Source organism: Saccostrea cucullata, unplaced genomic scaffold (assembly GCF_032062105.1).
Source record: "Saccostrea cucullata isolate Sc308-1 unplaced genomic scaffold, CSIRO_AGI_Scuc_v1 ctg4925, whole genome shotgun sequence".
In the NCBI taxonomy this organism is placed as follows: Eukaryota; Metazoa; Mollusca; class Bivalvia; order Ostreida; family Ostreidae; genus Saccostrea; species Saccostrea cuccullata.
In genome coordinates this window covers 9,177-29,651 of record NW_026920346.1, presented here as the reverse complement: position 1 = coordinate 29,651, position 20,475 = coordinate 9,177, and the positions used below count along the sequence as shown (strand labels likewise).

Here is a 20,475-nt window from a genome sequence, read left to right as displayed (position 1 = left end):
CTTTAACGCCATTTTCATGAAGGCCAGCATATTTTTTCGGAATCAGCATACTTGAATTAGGTTAAAAAACTATGCTGGACCAAATAATAATTATTTGTCGTTAGAAGTATTTTTTCTATAAATCGGGCCGGACTTTAAGGGTCCTTTTCTCAAAACGGCAGTCAAATAATTATTTGAACATTTTCTGTTACACACATGTATGTTGATGTAGCTTGCAAATGAAACACTTTCAGCACGTGTTTGTTTCCTTGTCTTTTCTGTTAGCACTAAGGAAAAAATGTTTTTGAACTATAAATACATTCCAATTACATTCAGTAAGTAGATTTTTATGTCTATCATAAACCAGATATTTTAAATACCTGTATATCTAATTCATCTGCATTTTACACAGGCAATCTCCAGTTGAACAATTATCCCGCCTCAGACAAATTTGTACATTACTGATTGGATAAAAGTTAATCACATGACGCCTTGAAATTTTCCGTATTACGTCTCCGTCGAGGAGTAATATGAAAATCGGGCATACGATTCCGTTCGAGGCGTTATTATTGTAAATAAAATGGCGGCTAAGAAACGTTTTGCGTAGTGTCCTTTCTGACATAATTTATTTTATCGTATAAACTCTGCAATTGCAGAGTTTATTTTATAAAATAAATTATGTCAGAAAGGACAGTAGGTAGTTTAGTTAAATTTCTTGTAACGATATTTTATGTTGATTGATATTGGATTAAACCTTGAAATTTTCATAATATGCGTAAAGATTTTTTTTAATATTTAGAAGGGTCTTCAGCGGGATAAATTCGTAACACAGTCAATTATAGTGACCTAATATGGAGTCATACAGGGTGTGAAATGGAAATCCGTATTGGGACTCGGCTGCGCCTCACCCAATACGGATTTCCATTTCACACCTTGTTTGACTCCGTATTATATCACTGACTTTGTAACTAATATTATTCCACCTTCTTTAATATAAAAATTAAAAAAAAAAAAAAAAACCTTTAATTCCACTGAGAAAAATTGGATTGCAATGCAAATTTAATTTTTTGGTGTGGTATTTTTTTTTTCCCAATGCCTTCCATTTTTTTAAAAAAGAAAATTGTGTAAGTTTGTCCATCATGTTCCAGAAATTAAACTTAATAATCTATGAAGTATACAATGTATTTGGCAATGCGTGTTTATTTTAAGATTTGTTGTGGTAAATAATTTATTTCCCCCTTCAAAAGCGAGTTATGTCCATGACACGATGTAGTTACGATATCGACACATTACTTTTTTATAGTTTACTATAATATTTCTCTATTTTTGTGTGCTTATTACAATACTTTTTGTTTTGAAAAGTTTTTTTTACTGTTAATATCCAAGATATCGTGTCGATATCGAATCAGGATTGCTTAAAGAATTATGGTTTCCATCTAGAATTCTAGTATTTTGTTTATAACATTGTGTTACTTGAAAACTGTCTTTTATAAAACTTCCCCTGTAGTGTCGATATCGTCGATATCGACGATGTCGCTTCGATATCGAATCGTGTTTGCCCAGCCCCTTATAAATACCGTCACTGTTACTTTGTATGTGTTTTTATGTTTAATTACTTTACTTTTACGAAGATTGTACGTGCCATCGATATCATCGATATCGACGATATCGTATCGATATCGAATCATGATTGTTAAGACATATTACATAACCAACCTTCACCCTTATACAAAATCTTCATATATATTTTAAATTAACATATCCCATGACAATTAGTTCATGAAATGCTTTTGCATATTTACTCTCTGATTAATAAATTTACCCTACTGTCGATATCGTTGATATCGACGATATCGTATCGATATTGAATCCTGATTGTTAAAACACATTTAACAACTTTCACCCTCACCAAACATCTTACTCTTAGCGTAATCCAAAATAATAAAACCATTAACCCTTTCCTTATCATAATTTTATTTCATATTTATGCTAATAATGAATAAAATTTGCTATCACTTATGACCTTGTAAAATTATGTTATACCGCAATGTGAAAAAAAATTCTTCTAAAAAGGATCGATATCGATACGATATCGTCTTGGTATTGTCGATATCGACGACATCGACATAGTACAAAGTCTCATATATATGGTACCAAGTATTTCAATATAATTGTGCTCATCACGATCGATATCGATACGATGTCGACATAATATTGTCTATATCGACCTCGAATTCGTTCTTGGACATGTATGTCAAAAGCAGAGTAGTGTTAAATACTACAGTCCATGTTTTTGTCAGTAGCTGAGGGTGACCGTGTTATTATTTTTTTGAAAGAATTATAAGGTATGAATAGAGGCTTTGGACCCTGCAGCCCAAGGGTTTCATTTTCCAATTTTTGAAGCTATAAAATGGCTTTGGGTGATTGTAAAAAGGGTCATTGAAGGAAAGTAGCTGGCACCTAATCCTCAATAGAATATAATTTTTCATAATATTTATTTTGTGTGATCTATTGAAGAAAAAAAAAACCAATAAGAGCAAGTTATTAAGTGAGTATATTGTTTTTCCAAGGATGAATCCAGAATGTATGTACTCTCATGTCATCCAGAACTTGTGTATTTTTTCTCATATTCCAATTTATCAGGCATGTAGCAACAGTAGGGAGGGGTCAGGGGGGGCCTGCCCCCCTTTTTTCCACAACAATACATATACTATAGGAAATATTTATTGAAAGGTTGGTTACCCCCAAACATTAAAAAAAATTGGCCTTTAATCCTCCCCCCTTGCGAAATAGGATTTTCAACTTTGGGCAAAATTTCTTTTCACTCCTTTTTTTTTGCATATTAACTTTTTCGGTAAGTAAAAAAAAATTCTCTGGCTGCCCCCCCCCCCCCCCTACTTTCAAAAACGATGCTGTGTGGCTGTTTATAAATATTTTTTAAATAAAAAATAATAATATACTCTTCAAAAAAAGAAACGCATAGTAGAATTTTAGTGACACATTGAAAATAAAGATTATTCAGTAAAATGGTGCATTGATAAAACAGAAATGCAAAAGGTAAGCAAAAGGAATACTAATTCTAAATGTCATAATTACTCACCAATTTTTAATCTGTAGTCAGTTTAAGACCATTAAAGATCAATATCTGGTATGCCCCCCGCAGACACAAGTGATAGCCACAAACGGCATCTAATGGAAGCAAATGTGTGTAATAAAAACTGTATAGGAATACTCTCCCACTCCAAATGTAGAACTTTGGTCAGCTGTTGCAAAGTCTGGGGATGCGATTGTCTTTGGCAAATCATGTCAATCCATTATGTCCAATGCTGTTTAATTTGGATTAAATCTAGCGATTTAGATGACTTTGACTGAAACAGGTTGTTTTTTCTTTGCAAGAATAGATGTTTCAGACGAGCCATATGTGTCTGTGCATTGTGCGATTGCAATACGGCATTAGGATGCTGCAAAATTGAATGGGTATGTGTAGGTAGAACATGGTTAGAGTACCTTTTTCCATCAAAGTTCATTGAATTCGAAAAAAACAATCTTATTTTCTTATAATACCTTTTTCCATATCATTACACTACCACCACCAACTTTTTTAACGTCCTGGAGGCAGTTATCTGTCTAACATTCATTTCAAAGCATTAGCACTCTTAAACTTATAAGATGCTTTCAGATAAATTTTCTGGACTAGTAGGTTAACCAAAATGTTCAGCAGTGATGCTGTGGTCATACTCAATTGATTTGAGATCTTTGAAGTCGATATTTGGGGTGTTGTGGGGTCGGAACAATCTCATGTAAATTCCTCTTGCAATCATTCTTAGTCAACTGAAAACGGTCTTGTTAGATGATTTGTGCAGTTCAGGGATAGCTTATGTTTTAGATGACGGCCTTGCATTACATTCATGCAATTTACGTAATCCTCGGAAGTGATGCTGTGCTGCTGATGTCATACGTAGTCTACTATATTTTTGCGAACATTGGGTGTTCGATATTAATGGTTTATGTTTTATAGGTTAGATATGGTCTGTGTGTAACATTAAAACCTCTTGCAATTGTAGATTGCGGTACCCCTGCTTCCAGTCGCCCTTTTTCCTTTTTGTGTTATGCAACATTCAGATGCAGCATTTTTAGGAAGCTTTATTTTTTAGATAAATCAGGTTCAAAATATCGAGAACCCCCGCTTTTGATAGCTCCTTTTGTACCTGAAGGAATTGCATCTAAATTTAACAAATGAAAATTGAGATCAAAATTTGGGGGTAATTTTGCAAAATCAGGTCTTTTTGTCTGTGAGACTTGTAGAATAGCTGTAAAGTTAACAATTGCATTAAAAAATCATGCATTTCACTGGTATACATCGTATCCATACAAAAATGTAGATTTATTAAGAACAGGTGCATGTGGTGGATTTTGATCCGCTATCGGTTAAAACAAAATGGCGTCGCATAGCAGACTCCTTGTAATTTTCGTGAAATACTGCAAGTAGAAATATTATCTTGGATAATTTCATTTAGTATCATTGCATGCAGGAAAATATTCATTCGATTTTCACAAAAACATGACTGGTTCTGTCAGGAAAGTGGAAATCTAGTCGAAAATTCTATGGCATGTCCTGTCGCACGACTGCTTTTGTGTGTGTTTTCCAAGACTTGAAAAATACTGGTGAGTTTATAAATTCTAAAAAAAACCTTTTCTATCTCCAATAGGATTGGTGGTTTTAAACAAAAATTGTGTAATTCGTGAATCATGCGAAAAAATTACAAATAACTACCGTTTGACAGATTTTTAAACGTAAAAACGAAAATCGGCAATAATGGGTACTCGTACGTTATGGGGAAAAGCGTTTTTTCAAAATTAAAATTCATATAATTTGAATATCAATAAATCCTGCGGTGGAAAGATGCAATGAAATATTAAAAATAGAATGACAATTGAAAACAATATTTTTACAAACTTAAGATTTTTAATTTTTTTTATTTTATTAATGAAAAAGGGGAGATAAATTTTACTTACACTCAAGGTCATAAATTAGGAAACATCCTACAATACATACTAATAGTAATAAATGGGAAGCATGTCTAAATAAATTGAGTATTCAATGCCTACATATATGTTAAGTATTAAATTTCATTGAATTTGTTCCTCTTGGGGATTGAATACCTTAAACAGGTTGGGATAGTCCAGTCAACAATTTGCAAAAGTTGTTTCCCTTTGCAGGGTATACAAAATAAGTCAATGGGGGAAGAAACGTCATTTCTCCTCTTTATGCAAGAAGGATATGGAGATAACGAACAGTATTCAATCTCAAAGTCCATAAAACAATACAAAATAAAGGCAGAGCAAACACGGACCCCCGAAACATCAGAGGTGGGATCAGGTCCCATGGAGGAATGACCATCCCCTGCCGACCGGACACACCCGCCGTGTGCTCGTTGTCATGATCTGGAAATAACGGAAACATCCTCGTCAATTCAGTGTAAAAATAATGGACTAACAATCGGAATGAAAAACGTCAGTCAGCATTTGACTCAATGATAAACTGTATTTGCTGACAAGGTCATTGTATCGACCATAGAACTTACAAAATGAAGACTTTAAACGAGACTGCTGTTATTCTTGTTTCGTCAACTTCTTTGTCAATAATTTATCTTATTTGAGAAGCTATTTATACGTAGAGCATACTCTTGCGTATAGAATCAATTGAGATATATTTATATATATATATATATATATATATATATATATATATATATATATATATATATATATATATATATATATATATATATATATATATATATATATATATATATATATATATATATATATATATATATATATATATATATATATATATATATATATATATATACTTTAATTTCGTTACATTATGTGTATTTTACAAAGGGAGGGGGTGGTGGTTTATTGCATTTTTGAGGAGACAGCATAAAAATTGTTTTATTTGTAAATACGATGCTTCAGGGTGTTAAATTTACTGTCAAAAACTGTAGCAGTGTATGAATAGCTAATAAAATAAGAAATGCCAGTAAGCGATTTTAGTTCTTTAGATAAAAATATATAAAAATAATTGAAAGTTAGTTAAAGTATGTTGTGATATAGAAAACACATTCCAGTAAAAATGAAAGCAGAGTATAATTATATTTTAAGTTAATATTTACAAATAATACATTTTCAAAATTTATACATAAATAAAAGTTTATTTCAAATATTATTTATTCACATATGGTATGCTCATTGATATGAACATTGATTATACTGTTCATCTATTCATATTTTATGATTCAAATTCTAAATTATCCCACGAAAACGCAGTCAGTAAATATATGTAAAAAGTATTGAAAAGTTCAGTAATCACGTGTATTTCCTAACTGAAATTAGTAAATACGTGTATTCCCTAAGCAGAATAGTAATTTCATGTATTTCCTAAAATTCAGGAAATACGTGAAATTCCTGTTTACACATATTTACTGTAACATATATACTCCGTATGCAGGTGATGAAGGTATATTGCTGCATAAGTAAGGGAAGTTGACGATAGAAAAGTTAAAGTCATCACGTTATCATATAGCTTGGTTGTTAGATTACCATTAATGTCTTTTTCGAGTAAAATATCCAAGTAAGTAACAGAAGTGCAACCAAATATTTTGGCGTGCTCTGATAAATTCATTTCTCTATGGATTATCCGGGGATAGAAATATGGGGGTATGTAAGGTCAGGGCTTTGGAGCAGCTTTATTACCTATATATTTTCATATACTATATAGTATATTCATTATTATTTTAAGATTTATAAATGCAGATTGATGTGCAGGTCTCCTTCATCTAAATTTTAAATAAAAATGTTCCAATAAAATTTCTGAATGTAATCCATTTCATCTTCTCCATAATTGCAAATCATTGTTTCATAAATTACGTTCAAATCCTGCAGAGAAAATGGAGAGTCCAGTATGATTTTAATGCCTAGGTCACATTTAAGCCGTTGGTCGGGCGACTAAATTTTTTTGGTCTTGTTGGCTGAAAGAACATGATCGGCCGACACAGTATCGGGCGACACGGAGCAGTCACATTAATTTCTAGGGACACCGATGACTTGGATACATATTTTTTTTCTTGAGAAATCAGCAATATTTTTTCATACATCTATATTCAGATAGGTAACGTGAGAAATGTTCGCAAGGCAAAGCTTCAGAATCTTATAAAATTGTGACTCAAAGTTCAAAATGTGTGCAAATTTGTGTATGGAACTGCATAAAAACGACAAATGGTGCATATCTAAGCAGCAAAGAATAATTCAGATTTCTTTATTTCTTACGGATTAATTATCTATGTAATTTCCGTTCAAGATATATGTATCAATTCATGCATCAAAATTTTGTTTGTGTTATGTATCCTTAATAGGTTAAATATTCACAAGTCGGCCAATCGTCGCCTATCATCGAGCTCTGAACTAAAGTTTGATTTTAACCGTCGGTCTAAATTTTAAACACCCTTATTGTCGAACGAAGGACAACCGACTTGATAATGCCTAGGTCACATTTCCCGGCCGGTAGCCGTAGACCGGTGGTAATCGGTAGTATTCCGTGGTGTTAACGATGCCCCAACATCGGTCCACATCGGCCTAGTAGTCCTTAACGTATCAGTCACATTATCCAGCGATGTGCATACGATGGGCAACCAATGCGTTTTATGAGAAAAATGGCGTGGTTGCCGGCCGGACTTACGAAGGCCCAGCGATACATTGCTAATCATAAAACGATGTTCCAGGATAATCGGTCGATGTATATTACATCGCTCATACATTGGTGAACATCGGTCGTACATCGGTCGACTACGGGCCAATGTTTGGTCGAACATCGACCGATGATCGGTCGTTATCTGTTGAACACAACTTAACTCCCCGATGACCTCAGATTCAACGTATATTGGACGATGCTCGGTCATACATCGGCCGATCCTTGAAAGATTTGTTAATGATGGGTTGCCGATGAGGAGCGATGTGAGGCATCGGTAGAGACATCGCTGAATTTTAACTACGAATTATTTCCTACCGATGACCCCACCGATTCGCAAAAACGACTCAGTCACCGTCCGATCACTAATGGTGCCCGGCCGGCAACCACGCCATTTTCATCAAAAAACGCATCGGTTTCTCATCGTATACCCCATCGTTGGATAATGTGACTTATACTTAAACTGACCGCCGATGGTCAGACGATGATCGAAGGTTGGTCGACGGATTGCTTCAATTGAAGAAATCGGCCACCGACGCAGAAAAAATTATAACTTGCACCGATGGACACAAAATTGGTCGGCCGACAAAAAAAGAGGTCAAAATCGGCCAGGACAACGGCCGATGAACTGACGACTGTCACCCGAAGAACCCCATTTTTGCTTCAAAACCCATCGACCGTTGGTCGTTTTTGGAAATGTGACTGGGGTTTTACCTCCTTCCCCGCAGTAACGCATTTTAACACATATACCATTTCCTTTTTCTAACGCAAAATCACGCATATACCGTTTCCTCGCAATCACGCATTTTCACGCACTTTAAAAAGTTCATTTAATTTTAAATTTATTGTCAATTTTCTTCTATTTTATACTTGCAAATATCTCATAAAATAAGAAAAGTTTTGTTTGTATCAAAATATTACGTACGTCATATTATTTACGCTAAACTTTAGAGAAACGTGTACCACGCTAAAAGGTGCTTGCGGGGAAATGGTAAATTTCTATTTCTATGACGTGATCATTAAGTGTATGTTGCATAACAGTTCGGTAAGTTGTAAAGAGTTAAGTGTACTGCTAGTGTTTTACAGACAGCATACACATTGTTCCGGAAAGAAATAGTACACTTCAAAATCAGGTGTTGTTATCTCCATGTAACTGGCTACATGCCTCAGGGGAGTGCAGGGATGTACCGAGGATACTAATGGAGCATCAGGCCAAAATGAATGAAAAATTCAGGAAGTATGGGTATTATGTTTTTTGAAAACATACCTCATAAGTATTATGAAATAAATATGTATGTTTACTGTATTTGAATAAATATTTATCAAGAACAATGTTCAAACCAATGAGAAAATATTCACAATTCATATACAGAGACGAGCTCCTTGCACGCAAAATTGAAAGTGTTTGGGAGGAACATGCATTAGGGACAGACCACGTTGATCGCAACAATATTCAGCTGAAAATAGAGCGGACGAAAGGTGTGTATATTTCATTGTATAGCAGTTTTATTTTAAAATCAGTGACACGCCATTATGATCTATAGTCAATATGACAGATATTCTTTCGTCGTGTCCAAGTTATATTAAATGGAGAACACTATGAGAAATCTGTTCACATAATATTGAGTAATTTCCAATAAGGTCTTAAAGTGAAATAGCAGAATGGGTATGTATGTGTTTTGACTGATGTTATCAAACAATATTTGAATGTAGTATTTTGTACAATACTTGGTGATTATCTGCAAAGAGACATAAAAAGATAACATGTTGAGTACTATAAGTACATTTAAAAATATCCCAGATTTATAGTTTGGCATTTTGGAGTTGATTAAACTAGCGATTGCATAGTTTTAGTCGAATACCCAGAGAATGTTTCTGAAAGAAAATCACACATTATGAGACGAACACAATAATGTTTTATATACGTATTCTGTGATGTTTACGCCTTGACTTTCAATAAAATCTCATGTCTTTCACTGCATATAACTGATAATATCAATTTTTCTTTTTCTATATTGAGCAACAAGTAGCAAATCATTTTCGTCAGTTCATAGTCCCCACGGAAAACCCAGGCCACACTCTACATAACGGAGAAATTGTCCATTCTGGTCGATAACGTGAACACAATGATTTTCAATGTCAGCTATAAGGATGTGACTCTGACTGTCTGTGGTGATTCCTCGTGGATCAAATGGTTTGTTCTTTGGATCAGGAGTAAGGCCGGTGTACCTAAATCTTAGTTCCCTGGCCTGATTGACAACCACTACTGCTCCAGCCCCATGGTCTGATACGCAGATATCCAGATTCCTGTTCTCAGTTATGTATCTGTAAAAATCTCCTGATGAAAAAAGAGGGATACCCCTATAAGCAAAAATGGTTTGTTTCTCTCTGAAACCTACGAAACGGACAACTTTTGATTGTTTATAGTCATTGCTGATCATTATTACAAGGAAACGACCAGAGGAGGTTTTGCAGACTCCATGAGGTATCCAGTTTTCTAGTCTGATTACATGGTAATTTTCTTCATCTTTTAGGATATTTACAGATCTTTCATGATAATAAGTATAAACTAAATGTCCAGTACTTATAATTGCTATGCTTTCTGGACGATGACCGGACAATGTGCTGAATGTCTTCAAAAGTGCTTTCTGATCAGAATGAAATACTTTTATAGAGCAGTCATCTCCGCTTGTCCAGATTTGTCTGTCAGTATAGCCTACTACGTTATAAAGATTAGAGGTATATTGTGTGCCTACGCTGGCGATGATACCAGGTTGTGGAAGAATCTGTTTGATATTTCTTGGTGTTATTTTATCCGCATCAAATCTTAGCGACCCAATCCACATAGAAACTAGCTCCTCTGGAACTCGAAGCGGGGAAAAGGTTGGTAAACGTATTTCTACTTGAGGAATGATCTCCATTTCAAAGTCTGTTTGAAATTTTAGGGATTTAGAAATATTATTTGATTTAAGGATGCCATTTATTTGTTCCATATTTTGTTCCACTTTTTGAATATTCTGATTTATTTTGGCCTTGCATCTTTTCATTTCATCTCTGTGTTTGTTTTCCAGTTTTGCTATTTCAGAATTCAGGTTATTGAAGTGTCTTTCGATGGCAATGTACCACTTCTTTTTTTGATTAGAAATATCTGTTTTAAGATTCTTAAAATCCGCCTCAAGTTCAGACTCTTGTTTTTCTACGTCAGATAGAAGAATTTTATACTTTTCAGCAAAAACCTTCTTCAGTTTTTCCAAGTCCGATTTAAATCGTGATTGTTTTTTCTTAAAAATATCAAAAATATTTAAAAATGTATGATTCTCGTGTTTTTCTGAAATTGTGCATCTATACAAACTGGAAGGTTGCATTTCTTGCAGTGAAGTTCACAAGTTTTCTTTTGGTGGGAAGGACAACGAGGGAAAATGGTAGCTTCACTTCGTAAATAAAAACCCACGAACGTATGACACCGGGTGACATCTGATAAGACATGTGTCCCAATGCATGTTCTACAGAGGTTAACATCACAAAGCGCACAGAGAACCTTTACCTCAAAGGAACTACAATTTACACATTGCAGAATTTCTTGGGCACTAGTTTGTGGATCCATGGCTTTTTGCTTATTTAAAAGAAAAAGAATCTTTAAGTAATTCATCACATATCAGTAAAACAGCTCAGAGAGACATGTTTAATGTAGACAGTTTACTTTTTTACGTTTATCTGCTAAAAGCAATTGTAAAGACATAAGTTGTCAAACTTTTAAATCAAAATAGATACTTCACCAACGCCATCATAAATGAAAAATATAATCTTCAAATAAAAAAAGCAAAAAAATAAAACCCTAAAAAATCAAACTAAAAGCTGTAATTTAATTTTGGTAAATTAATACCTTTACAGTAGTTCTTATATTTAGTGGTGTTTCACATAGTTTATAACGTCCTTTGGTCCTACCTGTTATTGTACTGGTGAAGCCCGTATGTATTTGTACAGTGATTTAAATGTTTGTTTTCTGATGTTCATATGACGATTATGTCTGTAATCATTTTTTTTATCTATTTATAAGAGCCTGTCCAATACACATGTAGGACTTTGAGGGACACTGAGATTATTTTCATCAGATAAATCCCAAATAAGATAACAAACCTTTATCATTCTCAAATGCAGAGCAGGCCATGGAGACGTGATCATCCCCTGCCAACCGGTCTCACCCGCCGTGTGCTCATTATTATGATCAGGAAATTAAAAAAAATCCTCGACAATTCAGAGTATGAAAAATGATCTAACAATAAGTATAAAAAACGTCAGTCGGCATTTGACTCAATGATAAAATGTATTAGCTGGGAATACCATTGTATCGACCATAGAACTTTTGCAATGATGACTTTAAACGAGACTGCTAATACTCTTTTATCTTTTATCAACTTATTTGTAAATAATTTGCCCTGGTTTAGTATTCTCATACATTGAGCATGCTCTTGCGTATCGAATCAACTGAGAGATATAAATCCCGTGTCCAGGTAATGAAGATATAATTATATTGCTGCATAAGTAAACGTAGATGACGATTGAATAGTTAAAGTCATCATTTTTAAGATAAACATTAGCAGTAAGGTATTCATTAAATTCTTTTTCAAGTAAAATATCTAAATACCAGTATGGAACAGATGTGTCAGACATTGTATTATGTTTAATTCCAAGCTCACTGGGATATATCGTCTCGACATAAGAAATCAATGGAAATGAACTTTGATAATTGATAATACGTTTGTGATATTTCTAAAAGTCGAGTTGAAGGCTACTGCAAGTGCTTTTATTCTTAAACATGTATAAAACTTTGGATAATTTTTTTTTTCATATAGAAACAAAAAAAATGTACACAGTAAGCAGCATTTATATGAGTTTTGTGATTTATTTTGTTCAAATTTCATTATTCTGATTTTTGCAAATAAAATTTTGAAGTTTTTAATTTGAGTGATTTACATAATAACTCTAATTGATTCTGCAGTCTTGTTTCTAATTAAAAAAAAGTAAAATACGAAAAATTTATCCAATTTGATGTACACCGCAAAAATTGTGAAGTGACGTCCCCTTTAGTAATTGTAAACTACATGACCGAGTCAACGACAAGAAGAAAGAGGAAGAGTGATAGTAATTAAGGTACCTTTCAGTACCCCTGTCTTCTTCTTCTTCAGATGATCCTACAACTATCATGTGTGTTGTTTTAAACGCTATGTTTTTGTGTACAGAGTTAAAGAAATCAGCTTCTAAGGTGACAACAGATAAAATTGTGTCTCATTGATTTTTTTTAGGTTATAAGACTAGAGAGGAAACCTGCCTCTAGGTCCTGTAACTTGATACAACATGTAACTGCTTTTATCTCCGAAATGGATCGGTTTATGACCTTATGTACCTTATGTCTTAAGTAGTTGTAACATTATGCAAGAAGGATATGGAGGTAACGAACAGTATTCAATCTCAAAGTCCATAAAACAATACAAAACAGGAGCAGAGTAAACACGGACCCTGGGATCACTAGGAGGGGTCTATTTATTTCAGTGGAAACTGCAGGATAATCTCGAATATGCTGACAACGTGATCTTTCAATTTTCTCAAAACGAAAACCAGAAGGAAGACAGGATAACACTTTTTTTAATGGAATCTGCTAGGGCTCACAAAATGATGCAGATACACAATATGGACAGTACCTTAGTTACCGAAAAAGAGTACCAAATCACCGGAAGTTTACATCATTTCCTGGTTCAACAAAATGAAGCAGAGTAATAAATGGGAGGCTTTACCCGATTCGCTGAATTCATGATCAGGTATGTAAATATTTTCATTTTAAAGTAAAAATATTAATATTTGATATAAATGATGGAATGAAGGAATATTACAGAAAATATAGAAATACCAGGGGAGATTGTAGGAGTGGGGATTGATATTTTTGGTAGGGTGTTATTTACTGCCGATCGCTGTAAGTTGCAAATAACTGCAAATTTGACCTACAAACGCGCTGGCACGGTATATATTTTTCCGTATTTTTAATAAGTGCTTCAAATGAACTTTCAAATGATATGAGATTTTTTTGAAAGGGAATAAGTAAATTACTGAGGGAGCATAAGGTTTGTATAGAGTTCTAAGAGAAATTAATTGGTACTCTTCCCCCCAGAAGATACTGTGTGTCAGTAAAACATGGAGTCCGTGGTTTAACTGGGAAATCTGTTTGATATACGGGCTATTTAATTAATGCAATGGGAAATGCTTTCGTCAAATGGATCACTGAAAAAATTAAATAAAGATAGAAATAAGAACATTCAGTTAAATGAAATAATCTATAATATTTTTGTCATGAATTCAGCCTTTTAACGTTTGGGAAATACTAACATTACAAGAATATATTATTTTCCAAACGACAAAATCTGTTTTGTCATCAAAACCAAATCTGTAATTGCTTTTATTTCCATTTTTTCATCGTACCTTCAAGTTAAATATAATAAAAATAAGAGAAAAATCATGATTTCAATGTTTTTAATTATTTAGCTACTTTCTGTTTGATTGCTTGATTCCATCAGAATCTCAATATATGTTAATACTAATTTCTTTAACACTAGTTTCCAGTATCCTGTTTAGTCAACGTTCGAAGTCTTAAATCATAATTATTTAAAATGCTAAGACAAATTTTATTAGTATCATTTATTTTAGGTCCTGATTGGAAATGGAAAAACCAAGATGGCGGTCCTTGAAATATTGGGACGGTGTATAGAATCAAGGAGGTCTATGTAAAATTTGTCTTTTAAACCATGCATGATTAAAAAGACAAATTTTACATAGACCATTGGATTGGATATAAAGGTAATACAGGTAATATATTATTTTATTAATATCCTCGAAAAAAGTTTTCAAGGTGTAAACTAAAATTGTAATGCACAGTCTACAGTGATCTATTTGGGAATATATTTCCTGATCAGGCAATGTATTTTCAAAGTATTTCATCTTCAGCTTGTTAAGTACACTGAAGCTGTTACAAAGTACATCCATTTATATGCACTAATAACTATTTTGCGAAGTAGATCAAAGGTCTTGCTTAAAGGTCACGAGATCAATAACCATGCATCACACAAAAAACCTTAGACTGTCCATCAATGATGTGTCGCTCTAAACAAAAATGACCTCTCTGAACAAGACATCCAACTCCGATGTTTTCCCTTTGCAATAACCAAGGTTCATCAGTGATGACGATATCTCTGAAATCGACATTTTCAGTGTCATATTCATATGGAAAATTCATTCCGGTATCCCATTCAACATAAACCAAGGCATCTATCCAAATCCGAAAGAAATCATTTTATTTTTCATGAAATACTCGATGATTTTTTTTTTCAAAATAATTTTTACCAGGAACATAGTGTTTTCAAACCCCGAGTCCAATGCCCAATTATGATTCCCGGACCGTTTGAGTCCTGATCATTATAATGCCAATTTGCTCCTCTTCAAACACGTGTTCCTGGAGGCGGAAGTCGACTATCACGCTCACGGTACTCACTCTCCTCCATTGATTCTTCATTAGAGTACACATTCATATCATAAGCATGTCTGTTATTCGAAATTTCAAACACGTCTTCCTAAATAGGAAGGGCGATCTGTTAAACTTTGGTTTAAATTCTTTGAAAAATTGAAAAACAACATGATAAGCTACCCTGAATATTTTCATTTATATTCTTCGCATATGTAAATTTATTTGTAACTTTTGTATACAAATACATGTATTTCTAATCATCATATCATATCATATCTTATCCTCTCTCTCTCTCTATCTCTCTCTCTCTATCTCTCTCTCTTACTTTTCACACGTACATATAGCTAAATTCTAAACAACAGACAGCAACACTCATATCTATCCAAGAAAGTCTCGATCAAATAAATACCACATCCTTTTCTTTGAAATCATGTTGCTTTCTTCAAACGAAGACAGCTGTCTTTATATCATCCATTGTATATACAGACGGAGAAATTCGTCCCATAATTTCTCCGGCAACTAACTACAAATCATTTTGAACAATATAGTTTAAAAAAATACAGTGTTTTACATCAATATGATTTTTTCATAACAAAATAATTTAATTCAGGTTGTAACGCTGTTTTTGATTGGATAAAAAATTTACTTCATATCGTATAAAATGGGTTGCTTACGTCACAATGACTTACGTCAAAAACGTATCAATCCGCCTGACGTTACATTCAAATTTTTGTACAAATTGAAGTCATTTTTTTAGAACAACAATCTTTTTTTCTTGCATCAAATGAATGAAAATTAAATTATAAGCAATGAATTTAATAGCTACCCATTTTATACGGTATAAACTGGGTTGGAACAGTTTACGCTTTTTTATAAACCGCTTCGCTATTAAATTCATTCCTTAAATAAAGATAAAAAATCAAAAAAATTCTCTTTATGCATTTAGAAATATATACCATGTTAAAAGTATATCTTGCATACTGCTTGACTCCTTTGTGATGTAGGAGTTTTCCGTCCTTCGACCAATATGCAACTGCTCCAAGTAAACACTGAAAATAAATGAACGGAAAATTGACTCTCTCTCTCTCTCTCTCTCTCTCTCTCTCTCTCGCTGTGTGTGTGTCTTGCTTTCAAGTTCACGTGATATAAAATTAACTTACAACATTTGGCTCTTGTCCAACAGGAATACAGACAATTGGATTTGCATTTCCTATTCACTTGGCGAGGTTTAAGATATTCACTTTCTTAGAAAATATGAAAAATATATAAATGCTACTTCACATAAAAGGAATACTTATCTAAAATGTTAGAATTGTCTTTGCGGAAAAAAGATTTCAATTTGCAATACAAGACCTTTTTCACACCCTCAAAAATCTAATGTAACTTTAGTTTACTTCCTGTTCTCTTCTAGAGATATCGGTTGAATGTCCATCTTCGCATAAACGATTGATTTTCTTCGTACTGCCATTCGAAATGAAAACCACTCTAGCCCTGTTGGTAAATGGTCCAACAATGGTCAATCGATCTAATCTAAATATGTAAAGTATGATATCAAATTATAATAAAAAATTGATGTCTTTTTTAAAAAGGACGTGACGCCTCATTTTGAATATCTATTTTGCAGAAGTTACACAATTCGAACAGCCAATTGAAAATTATTAGCCTTGGCAAAAACTGGTGAATTAAATAAAATAAATCAAAATTGTGACATTTTATGTAAAAATAACTAGCAAAGTTTACACATTACTAATAAGACATGATATGATATCGGAATCGATAACGATTTTGTTGAAAATGTTTTTAAAACTTTATGACTGAACATAATCGATGTCAGTTTAAGCTTTATGTAACATGTAACAGTTAAATTGCTATATTTGTACCTACTTCCATCATCTAGGGCAGAAATTGACAATGTTAATCCCTCCATAATTGTTGATGGTCCTTCACAAGTAATGTCATCTACAAAAATGATTTTAGAAGTTAAGAAGTAAAATATATGCTTGAAAAATATAATCTAACAATCAACAAGATTTGTATAAAGCATTGTCCCTAGCATTTGAGAAAATAGCCAAAAGTATATAATTGTAAGGCCATTATTTACACAATGAATTTTCGTCTGATCATTACGTTATTTCCCGATCATGACAAGAAACAGAAGGCGGGTTTGACCGGTCGGCAGGAGATGCTCATTCCTCCTTTGCATCTTATTCCACCTTTGATGTTTTGTTTGCTCTGCTCCTATTTTGTATTGTTTAATGGACTATGAACTTGAATATTGTTCGTTATCTACATATATCTAATTCGTACATGTAACAAATCAAATTAGCGGTATACTTGGTACAGATGTAATGAAGATTCTTTTTTTCTCTCAGAAGCAGCATACTTGAAACAAAATCAATACCAATCTAATGATCTTATGTAAATAACTTTCCCTTTATAACATTCCCTTTATACTTTATAAAAAAACATACTTCATTTGTATCAAACAGCTAAAACAACAATTCAACAAACCTAAAACTTGCTTTAAGGGGAGACAGGACACATGTCACATGACTAAAAGGACATATTACGTCATAATCGGTGATGATATACATGTAAAACGTTGTTAAAATCAACAGTTCTTGTGTAATTTTATTCTAAGTTCTAAAATTGTTTTTTAAACATTTAATTCTAGAAATTATTATTAATAAAATCTTAAAGATCTTCCCATCATTTAGATATTGTGAAGTTGCCCAATCCACCCATTTGTTTCTCTTTACCCTACAGTCTGACGTCAGTTACGTCATAGACGTAGTGTTTGAATTCTCAGTACAGCGAGATGAAGTACACACACCCGTCATGATCAGTTTTATTTCATAATAAACAGGTCACAGTCAATGTATCGTGAAAAATTTCTGAAGCAGATTTTTAAATTAATATTTTTTCGTGTTTAGTAGCAGAAATTATCTCTATTTAGATACTTTCAAATGTTTAAGTTTTCGTGTGATGTCACAATTAATTTCCCGCACTCGGAAAATACGAACGTGAAGCGTTTTTATCATGCTTACGTCTAATCCAACGATGACCTGTGCAATATTGAGGTAAGCTTCATCCTGTGATATTTATGCAGTAAATAATTACGATGAAGTACTGGCATTCAATCGAAAATTTAGAAATATTTATTGACAGATTTTTTTCCAAATGAGGTGATTGTCGTTGAAGCTACCTTGAAAAATGCAGAAATTATCCCACCCAAATTCTATAAAAAATTAAAACAATTGCTTTCAGATAATTCAAACACTATGAATATTCTGAAATATTTGATTATATAGTGTAATCTATCATATTTATCGTTTGTGCGTAAAAATTCGCATTATGGACTACGTTATGGGCCCGTAAACACGAAGTATCTAATCTCCGTACAAACTCTACACAAGGCGGTATTTGTGGGGCGATATCTTTTAAAACAAGTCAAGAAATCCCACGACAGGACCGTTTTAGAATGTTAAGTACATATTCAATTAGTAGTATAAAAAATACGAAAAAAATTCACTACAGGAATTTTTTCAGTAAAAGGTCCTGTTCCTCCTTAAGGTCAAGTAGTTGTTGGAGTAATAATGTAGGTATTTGACATCCCTTCCAAACTAAATGACAACAACATTATGATCAAATTAAGAATGATGGTAAAAGTCTAAAACCAAAGTAATCACAATTAATTACAATTATCTTTTTTTTGTATTAAATAAAAAGTAGAAAACATAAAACTATTTCTTAAGTTATTAATTACGTTTCGTTTCTCTGTTTAAAACAAACCGAACAAAATATGATTTACTAATATTTATCGATATTACATTGTAACGTGCCTTCAATGATCGATACAAACGCTTCCTTCATCTCCCAAAATCCTTCGTCTTTCTCTCTGATGTATCCAAAGCAAAAACTATAGAGACTCCACTGCCCTGCATATGCTGTGTTTTGCGAAAGTTTTACAAACAATGAATTGCAATATACATGTGTTTCGCAAACTTTCTGAAACATATGTATTAGGGTTATTCAGGAAAGAAATACGTAAAATACAACTGAAATATATTTGAAATTGCTTTAGGTGGATATGTGAATTATTCGTGTATATTTCTTACAAAGAATAATTTTGGCAAAATCTGTACACACACATGAAATACTTACGTTCTATTATTTCACTCCTTATTCTTTCCTGCCAGTAAGCTTCATCTTGATAACTTCGACTCATTATTAATAAAAACTACTTTATAACTTTTAAAAATATATATGTTTTTATTTTTATAATATAAAATATCAAAAACTAGTTTCTACTTCCGCATTACGAACTTCTGTTGTAAGAAGGGAATGTGATCACTCTTTGGTTTCTAACTTTATTCACTTTTAGAATTGTTGCATCATAAAAAGTACTACTTCCTAAATTTGACAGATGTTGTCAGTTGCAGGTACGAACACCAGGAATTTTTAAAATAAGGACACAGAAAAAACGCAGAAGCGTGAAAAGTTGGTCTTTTGCATTTTATATTGAAAAACATTTAACGAGGTTGACCCCTTATATTTAAAGTCTCAAACTTTTTTGTCAAGTATATTCTTAGATTCTGCACACATAACTTTTAAAATTAAAAATATAATCAAAAAATTGTGGTCAATATACTTCTTTTGGTGCTACAGTATATTTAATATGGCCTTTGGCACTGAATGTCGACATTAGCCCCCTAACATTATTAGCCAAATAAAGCATTAAGGAAAATGAACAATAAGTTTTTTTTTTAAAACGACACTTTAAAATTGTGACGAAGTAAAAAGTTTCAAATTGCTTCGCATAAGGAATAATTTGACCTTTCTGCACCCACAAAATGTTATTTTTCCGGCACTGAAAATTTAATAAGCAAGAAAATTATTTAAAAGTCTTAAACTTTTGCTGAATTTAAGCAGATAGGTCAACGTTTTTTTAATATTCAGAAAAGAACATCAAAAATGAGGGTATATAATGTAAATTTTTCGATATTACTACAAATTGTCAAGTTTGTGTTAAAATTGGCTATTTTTCCCTGGACTTTCAATAATATATTTACTGTACAGAGATTAACTGTATATACAGAACTGGCATACTATACCAAACTGTAGATATACCGTATGGATCTGTGTGGATCTGTGAAAATGCTGTAGGATACAGAGAAAGACATGGTTTTTAAAAGCCAGTAGTGTTAGCTAGGTTTGAGAGATTTAAAAGACA

General features: G+C 32.9%; 1 protein-coding gene and 1 long non-coding RNA gene across 3 annotated transcripts; both read right to left on the bottom strand.

Moving 5' to 3' along the window:
- Nucleotides 1-9,701: 9,701 nt before the first annotated feature.
- On the bottom strand, nucleotides 9,702-11,988 carry LOC134247402 (uncharacterized). Of its 2 annotated transcripts, none has more exons than XM_062729785.1 (2): nucleotides 11,870-11,988; nucleotides 9,702-11,345 (listed from the first exon to the last, which is right to left on the bottom strand). In XM_062729785.1, the coding sequence occupies exon 2, from the start codon at nucleotides 11,095-11,097 to the stop codon at nucleotides 9,781-9,783; it is 1,317 nt and encodes a 438-aa protein (XP_062585769.1). In that variant the 5' UTR covers nucleotides 11,098-11,345; nucleotides 11,870-11,988; the 3' UTR covers nucleotides 9,702-9,780. The 2 variants fall into 2 exon arrangements, with proteins under 2 accessions (XP_062585769.1, XP_062585763.1); XM_062729779.1 differs by lacking the exon at nucleotides 11,870-11,988 and adding an exon at nucleotides 11,678-11,708.
- Nucleotides 11,989-16,177: 4,189 nt separating this feature from the next.
- On the bottom strand, nucleotides 16,178-19,609 carry LOC134247395 (uncharacterized). Its single transcript, XR_009987826.1, has 3 exons — nucleotides 19,407-19,609; nucleotides 17,127-17,201; nucleotides 16,178-16,291 (listed from the first exon to the last, which is right to left on the bottom strand). It is a non-coding gene; the product is annotated as an uncharacterized LOC134247395 (long non-coding RNA).
- Nucleotides 19,610-20,475: the final 866 nt, after the last annotated feature.